Below are 8,990 nucleotides of genomic sequence, written 5' to 3'. Positions count from 1 at the left end.
TTATATATTTTCTTTTTACAATTTCTATGGTTTTTTAACAATAAATTAAAATGTATGAATTTTTTCATCTCTCATTTTAAAAATTAATTTCATAGCATTTAATGTTATTGAATAATTTATTAAATATTTTTTGGTTACTAATTTATTAAATATTAATAATACAAAAATTAAAGAAGTAAAAAATAAAATATTATAACATATGGGGTCCATTAAAAAAAAAAATAGTATCCAATCATTAGAGGGGTTTTTTAAAGAGTGTTTTAATATGGAGAGTATTTTGTAATAGTGTAGAATGATGATGTGTTAATAGTTGGAGTATCCAACCATTAGGGATGCTCCAATAGACTACACTTTCTGAAATTAGCCACCAGTACGTGAGCTGCGTGATTGGATGGGATTCAGTGGTCACGATCACATCTTATTAGCCTAAAAGCTGACCCAGGATTATATACTGGATCATTTTGGGCTTAATATAAAATCCAAATGCGGTCCAAAATAAAATCGACAAATCCCAAGGCGCGTATAAGCACGCTTCAACAAGGAAAAGTCTCTCCATCTGAAGTTTGTTGAACGAAAAGTCTCTCCTTCTTCGATTGTGTCAAAAATCTCCAAAGAAACAGAATAGAATAAGCAATTTTAAAGAATCACAAAATCAAGAGGAAGGTAATATTTAATACAGATAACGCGAATCGTTGCTTGATCAATGCATGCCTGCTGCCATTTTTTCGAGTTGTAGTCTGTCCGATTCTTTCCCCTAATTCTCCGTTTCTTTTCAAGGTTTTTGCTCGAAGAGGGACATCGTCTTGTGTCTTCGCGATATGGCGATTGCATCTGAGGAAACCACAACACTATGCAGTCACTGGTAATTCTAATTTCATGTTTCCTATCTTCTTATGTTTTGATCATCTTGCTCTCTTCTCAATTTTGGTCCTAAGCGTTAATATATAGTCTCTGGCATCTTGATCGTAGTTGTTTGTTTTGAATTTTCAGTCATTTGGTTGGATATACTTAAAGCCTTGTATGGGAAGCTAAAATCTTCTATCTTATCTATTTGAATCATGTTTCTTCATCTTCTTGTTGCTTTAATTAGTGTTTCCGGTGCTCTTGGTCAACCCATCTAATCGTGTTAAAACCTTTTTTAACTGTTAAAATTTTAGCAAATGCCAGAAATCTGAATTCATAATTTTGGGAGGGTTTGAGGCTTACTTTTTTTTTTTTTTAATATGATTTTGGTCAAACCCTTGTGGTGGGACCCCTCCCCGGACCCTCGCTCAGCGGGGACGCGTAATGCGACCGGGCCGCCCTTTTTTTTTTTATGATTTTGGTCAAACCTGATGTCTCCTTGGAATGTTTTATTAGAGCCAAGTTTGATTTCCTAAATATGTTAATATAACACGCACAGCAAGTGTTTTTCCCCCTCCATTGTTTGCTGTAATTAATACATAGCATTTTCTTTACTTCTCTTTCCCAATTCCTCTACTTTCAAATGGTTTCTGTCACTTGTGCGTTTATTATTGTAGATTATATTCCAGCTGATTAGATTTTTGCCAGCTAGACATATCTAATAACTGATAAGTTTCTTTACTTTGTTTTTCCAGTGACAGAGCTATCCCTTCCTCAAACATTGATTTGCATTTTGCACATTGTTCCCGGAATCTTGAAAAATGCAAAACATGTGGTGATATGGTCCCAAGAATGCATTCTGATGAACACTTCTTCAATGTTCATGCTCCAGTATGTTGGTTTATGGGAAGCTATTGACCTTTAGTCAGTGAAGAATTTTATTAATTATTCTCGGTTTTATCTTTTTTTCCTTCAACTGTGAAGTTTCTTGCGCTTAATTGCTCACAGAAATAGGTGGGGGAGAAGTGATTTTCAACTTGTACCGTTTAAGCATTTTTGAAAATATGCATGAACTTCTCTTAGTGGTACAGAATTTAAATTATAAAAGGGTGAAGCAGTATAAGAGTAGCTGAGATCAAATTACCTAAAAACATATATACACCTGGTGATTCCATTCTTTTCAATTTTATGTCCAATATATTTGACAACTTGCTTGTTATATATTACCCTTTGGGGTGATTGAAAGTTGTCTACCACATTGATAGTCCTGATGTAAATATACTTAGAAGTAGTTTCAAGGGACATCAGATTTTTTTGTTCACGAAGTACATTCATGTGCCTGAAACTGTTGGAAAACCAGGAATGTACAATCTTAAGGGAAATGAGAACTTATGTTTAATCACAGTTCTGTTGATGTCAATATTTTTGTGACTTGGTAGCAATAAGTAGGGCTGTAATCGAGCCGAGCCGAGTCGAGCTTTGGCCTGTTCAAGCTCGGCTCGCTATAAAATTAACGAGCTCGAGCCCGAGCTGAGCTTGCTATAAAATTAACGAGCCGAGTCCGAGCCGAGCTTTGGCTTGCTCAACGAGCTTAAGCCGAGCTTCGAGCTTGTTTCGAGCCCAAAATGCTCTTTTGGACTTGGTTCATTAAGAAAATTATCTAACCATGAATTGTTTGTAAGTAAATTGTTAATTATATTTGTGAAGTTTGCTCGCAAATAACTCTTTAATTGTGTACATAAACAAGCTCACAATCAAAGTTCGTGAATAAATAAACAAGATGCTTACAAATAGTTCGTCTATTACTCATTTATTATGTTTATAAACGAACTCATCTAATAGCAAATGAAATAATATTAAGTTTAGATATTTGTGAACTAACACAAAACTATATAGTTTTCTACAAAACTAAAATTTGTTCATAAATGTTCTAATCGAGCCTGCTCGCGAGCTTTGACCTGCTCAAGCTTGGCTCGTTTACGAACCGAGCCAGTAAATCGTGTTCACGAGCGGCTCATTTACAAATCGAGCCGAGTCGAGCCGAGCTTTTATCGAGCCGATCACCGAGCCGCTCATGAGCGGCTCTGTTCATTTACAGCCCTAGCAATAAGGAATTACTTAGGATTATACCTACGTCCATCACTTTCTTGGATTTTTGAGAATATTGTCGCAGGGTTGAGGGCCAAGTAGTGGGGTAGTCTAAACTAAAGTGCAAAACTTGCTATATTATAATTCACATTGCTTTTTAAGTGGAACATTTTATACTATGACCAAGTGTTTGGTAGATTCTTCATGTTTCTCTTTTATGAAAGTTTCAATCTTCAGAAGTGCTTATGCTGCTTCAAGTTCCTTTATTTACGGAATTTTTTTCTGTAATGGAAAGTTTGACAGGCTTCTCAACCAGCTTTTGAATTAGATATCTATTTTACTGTTCCTAAAGGGTATTTTCTCCACAAAGTATCTATGACTTCTCACCTGTGGGTAATGAAGTTTAAAGGAATGGGTCGTATGGTGAAGTTTGTTTGTGTGATACTATATTTACCTTGTTGGAAGCAGGTATCCTGTTCTCTCTGCAGTGAGACAATGGAGCGTGAGGTTCTAGCAGTCCATAAAGGTGAAAACTGCCCTCAAAGGATTGTTACATGTAATTACTGTGAGTTTCCATTGCCTGCAATTGATCTAGCTGAGCACCAGGTAGGACCATCAATGATATACATAATACAATACAACTTTTAGTTGCTTGATTGAGTTGTTTTCGTTTGACTTTATTCAGGAAGTATGTGGGAACCGGACAGATCGTTGTCTTAACTGTAACAAATATGTTCGGCTGCGAGAATTTAACTCGCATCCATGCTTTCGTCTTTCAGTTGATGATATTGTGGAATCTTCCAGGTAGATATACCGTCCGGACTAATTTCCACTATTAAATAAACTCATTGTAGTCGCTTACTTCCTGCCACAATTTTCGATTATTTGTGGTGTAACTGGAACTTTGTTGTTTTAGTGGCATGCTTTTCCTTTCTCTGTTTTTGAATTATAGGCCTTATTTAGTTATAATTGTCCAATATTATATGAAGTGGACCTTGAACTATCAGCTTGAGCTGTTAGTTCAATCGGTTCCATGACATGGTATTAGAGCTTCTTGGACCAAACGGTTGAGGGTTTGAGTCCTGACAACCTCATTAATTTGTGAAATTAAAAACACATGGTGAGATGGGCCAGTGTTGTACACACTGCAAGCCCATGGGGCATTTGCGTGTGGGGGTGTGTTAGAGATTAATATAAGATCTATGCTTGGGCCTTAACTATAAGCTTGAGCTTTTAGTTCAATTGGTTCCATGACAATAATGTTGTGCGTCCTTAAAAGTACTTAATTTTTAGGGTTTGTTGAAGGAAGCCTTGCAGAGTGCAGCTTATGTGAATGCTTATGTTATAATCAATTTGTTGTGGACCTGTGGTTCATGTGGATTCGAAATACAATATAAACCATCTAAGTAGTTATTTCATGTCGCAGTTAAATCAAAATACAAAATATATGAGTATGTGGGTCTGTGGTTATGTTGATTGTTAGTTATGTGACAGTTGGTGTCTATTTGATCAAACACATGTTGTGAAAAAGGTAAGCCATTTGATAAGACATAGTGCCATCAAAAGGGCATGGTTGACTGATTTTTTACTGTCTCTATAAGTTTTAAATTTCAATGCTGTTAAATTGCATTGTTTTTGCTACATAATTTTAGTGTGAAGTGGAATAAGTCTCTGAACTTGTTTTAGTATTTGTCTAAATGAAACTACCATTTGGAGCTGAAGGTGTGTTCATTCTGGATTCGTACCCCTGTTTGGTATCCATGATACTCTTTGGTCTTTGTTAGTATTTGTGATTTGTGAAAATGAAACTGCCTATTGGGCTTGTTATAGACCATGAAATTATAGAAACATCCATGGGATACCATGTAGATGAAGGGCCTACGTGAATGTATAAAACTCAAGATCATTACAAATATATATACAAGGTTCTCCCTAAATTACTCCTATAATTGAGCAAGCGTAGAGACCCTACTAGCAGCCATCTAGCTGTTATAGCAGTCTTAGGCATGCTTACATTTATTACATTGACTTATTGTGTAACAGAGCTGAAGATGTGTTGATTCTGGATTTGTACCCCTGTTTGGTATCCGTGTTACTTTTTGGTCTTCTATTGTTGTCCAATTATTTTTTGGCAGCAGGGGCGTGGGAACTGTTCTAAACAAGTTTATCAAAACCGTTGAGTTGAGAAAACATGTTTTCTTGTTTTACTCTTTTCAATTACTCATTTGAGTTGAACAACAACCAAAAACCATGATCAACAGCACGGATGCTGACTGGACCTAGAATTTTCTGCAAGATGTCCCAAGTGGTTTAAGGGTCTATAATCTCCCAAGTGGTTCAAGGGTTTAGAGCATTGAGAGGTCATTGTGAGTTTCTGTTGGGAACGTGTGTGCCCATTCTTCCACTTGTAGGGGTTGATCTTGTCCTTCAATAGTCTTGATATTTTCTAGCGGGGAAAGCCTGGATGCTAGAAGTTTCATTATATATTTTGCAGTCTAGCTTGAAATCAATGGAGAAGTATGCAAATCCTTGTGATATTTTAGGGTAGTTATAATATAATATTGTAGTCTCTTGGAAATTTGAGATGTGGTCCGAGAAGTTTGATTAAGCATATGCTTATATTCTTCCATGTAAGTAGATTTATAACTTGTACCGTTAGTGTCAGTTTTAATTTAAGAAATAAAATCTTTAGCGCAAAATTGCAATATCAGCCCTGAGTTTAGACAAACAATTACTGTTGTAGTCCTTGTGATAGGAAAAAGTGTTGGTTTGGAAAAGGAAGAAACTATATGTAATATCTTTATCCAATCAATTTTTGTGGATTAACTCAAATCTCAGAAGTTTGTCTTATCTGTAATCTCTTTATGATGTTGTGATAAAGCTAATTTGTATGGAATATTTGAAGGGTGGATAGGGCAGCTGAAAGAGCACAAGGTCCTCCTCCAAGAAGGCAGCCGGATGATTATTCACGGAAACGGCTCCTATTCACCATAGCCATAACCAGCATTGCTGTTCTACTAGGGTCATTCCTTTTCCAGAGGAAAGCTGACACTCATCAAGTGCAGTAGTGGCAGAGACGGTACACATTAGGGCCCGGCTTTTGTAGATCATAGCTCTAAGGCAAGGCTACTTTCTTCCATTTATATCTAGATCTGATCTAAATGAGAGAGTACTACTTTACTGTATGTATTTAACTTGTTGGGGTTGCAATAGCATATTGAAACAGCTTGCCTAATCCTCCTTGGTTCAGAGCTTTAGCATTTGCTACGTAAATGATGGCCTTTTTGTAAGTTAACATTCTTGTAATCAATTGCAATTCTACTTTGTTAATTCTCTTTCATGGAAGTTGAATGCATAATACCAAATTATCTTTGTAATACAAATAACTGTACGAATTCTTACCAAATTATTTTTGTTGTACAAACAGTTGTATATTTAGGGTTAGTTTAGGGAAATTTATAGAACTGGCCCAATCGAGAGGTTCATTTACATTTTTAGATCTATTTAGACATATACTATCAAACTAGACTCTTCCAATATATATTTTTCAAAAAATACCCCTAGTATATATATATAACAAACACAACATATAATTTAAGTTTTTGAGAACAACATTTTCAACAATCAATTTAGCCTTCATCTCCAAATCACTTTTAATAATCAATCCAAGTTCTTATTGACATCATCATATAAGTTTTTGTTGATTTTAAATACATAATAATCAATTGCAATTCTAGGTTAGTTGTATGCAAGTGTTGTATGTAGTTAGTTGCACGTAACCTAGGTTTCCGTGGTTCGCAAATCGCCAATTGCGAACCATCTTGCTAAATTGTAAACATCTTTTATCTTTCGCATTTAGTATGAATTGTGACCCAATTGCGAAGTAACTTTCTGTTTTGTGCTTCGCAATTTACAAAATGTGACTTATTTCACAATTTATTTAAATTGCCGATAATATAAAATTGTGACAATTCCTCAAATGCGAATTGATTGACAAAATGCAAAGAGTCAATGAATTTCACTCCATTTTACAATTGTGAACTACCTAATCTATGTATTTGTTTAATATGATATGTTTTTTTTTTATAGAAATTTGACAATGATTTTTTCTCATCAGTAGAAGTATGTCCACGAAGCTTGTTATTTGTTTGATCTCATGAATGACCAATGAAAAAAGTTGTAAGTATTATTACATACGCGAGTGGTGCATCGAAGTTGCTCCAAGTTTTTAACGAAATTGAAGTTGGAGAATTTAAAAGAGAGAATTTACACTTCTGCACGTGTTGATTCAACCTCATTTGATCTATACATATCCATGTAAGCAAAAGACGTTCCAAACAAAGATCTTGGAAAAGTAGTATATATTGTAGATCACAATGATGCACGATGCTTTTTAGAGTATTGCTGGAAGAATCTGATCTATGTGATGCCACTATATGTTGAATTGATACCGCGAGGAATAGATGCACAAATATCATGAGGTTGTAAGGAAAAGAATCTTGAGACGAGTAACCCTCCACAAGACAATACACGTCCAAACCATGTGTCAGATCAAATCAAATAGTTATCCAATTGTTGATCAAATGATACATAAAGATATATGGGGTACTCTTATGAGGCAGATGACGAAAACAGAAAAAGAAGGACTGATGCATTTCGGTAGATTCCAGAGGTCCATGATGCACCTATGATTTCTATTGTATCTAAAGCATCAATAGGGGTGATCGGTTTAAAGGTGCATGATATCTTCTTAAACAAACGATAATTGCAAGATGCACTTGGAAGACATGCAATTCAAGAAAAATATGAATGGAAGGCTACAAATCCAACAATTCTTTGCTTGAAGTTAAATGTAGACATGATGTATGTAAGTGCCAGGCTAGAGCTCTCGTGATATAAAATTTCGAGATATTCAGGCTTCGAATAATGGATAGGATGGACCAACACACTTGCCACAAAAATCAAATATTACCACATCACAGGCAAGTGGAGAAACATGTTGTAGGCACACTTCTAGCAAATAAGTTTGATTAGGATGATAGAATGTATCAGCCAAAGGACATTATTTCCGATTTTGGAAAAGAACACACTATTAACCTCTTTTATATGCAAGCTTCGAGAGCAAGAAATTGGACGTTAGAAGCTCAATATGGTACACCGAAAGAGTCATACATGTTGTTACCAGACTACTGTGAGATATTGAAGAGTAATAATCCAGGTACGGTTATCCATATTGAAACTGATGATGATGATCACTTTAAGTATTTCTTTATGGTTACGAGTCATTCACTTAAAGCTTTTAAAGAACATATTCGACCTGCTGTATATGTTGACATAGTTTTTTTAAAAGGTAAATATCCCGGTACATTGTAAATTACGATTTACAAAGATGGTAATGTTGTGGCCCTTTTGTAGTGTACCCGCGAACTTCGAAATGAGTTGAATATGATTATCAAATGATTGTTAGGAATAAAAGGGACCGAATAATTCCTTAAAGCCTGAATTATCAAGAGCTAAATCAAAGAAAAATGGATAAATTGCAAGGAAGCTGCGAAATTGTCAGAATTCCGAAATGTAAAAGTGCAAGAACGGGAATTTAATTGCTTGAGTAAACAAAAAATTACATGGAAATGTATTGAAATAAAGAAAAACGGTAGAAATTTGGAATTGAAAGTAAAATTATGTAGAGTTTTGGCTTGGTTTTGGATTTTTGTTGGTTGCGTTTACAAATGAGGAGATTAGCTTTTATAGGCTTTCTTTCGTAACCTCATTGCCCATAATATTCAACTGTCTTCCCATGATCTCAACTGCCTACCCACTAACTTGCCCACTAACTTCTTTGTCCAACTTCCAGAAGGTCTCAGTAGAAAAAACGACCCTCTCAACCAACTTCAACCTTCTTATAGATCAGAAGGTCACCAATTTGAAAATCACCCAATTAGCAATGCACAAATTAATTTAATTAAATACTTATGAATGAGATGGTATTAGCAAAACACGAATTCCGTCTCAGAATTTAGTCTAAATTAATATAAACTGTTAGACTCTGTTCTTTTTTT

The 8,990-nt window shown here is 35.2% G+C and overlaps 1 protein-coding gene across 1 annotated transcript; it reads left to right on the top strand.

Annotated features, from left to right (window-relative positions):
• Window positions 1–498: 498 nt before the first annotated feature.
• On the top strand, window positions 499–6,271 carry LOC136235384 (uncharacterized). The gene is made up of 6 exons (XM_066025032.1): window positions 499–663; window positions 778–862; window positions 1,599–1,734; window positions 3,400–3,537; window positions 3,617–3,735; window positions 5,837–6,271. Exons 2-6 carry the CDS (start codon window positions 819–821, stop codon window positions 5,997–5,999), a joined length of 600 nt encoding a protein of 199 aa, XP_065881104.1. The 5' UTR covers window positions 499–663; window positions 778–818; the 3' UTR covers window positions 6,000–6,271.
• Window positions 6,272–8,990: the final 2,719 nt, after the last annotated feature.

Source organism: Euphorbia lathyris, chromosome 7 (genome assembly GCF_963576675.1).
Source record: "Euphorbia lathyris chromosome 7, ddEupLath1.1, whole genome shotgun sequence".
NCBI lineage: Eukaryota > Viridiplantae > Streptophyta > Magnoliopsida > Malpighiales > Euphorbiaceae > Euphorbia > Euphorbia lathyris.
The sequence above is the reverse complement of the archived record's forward strand: the minus strand, read 5'-3'. Positions and strand labels throughout refer to the sequence as shown.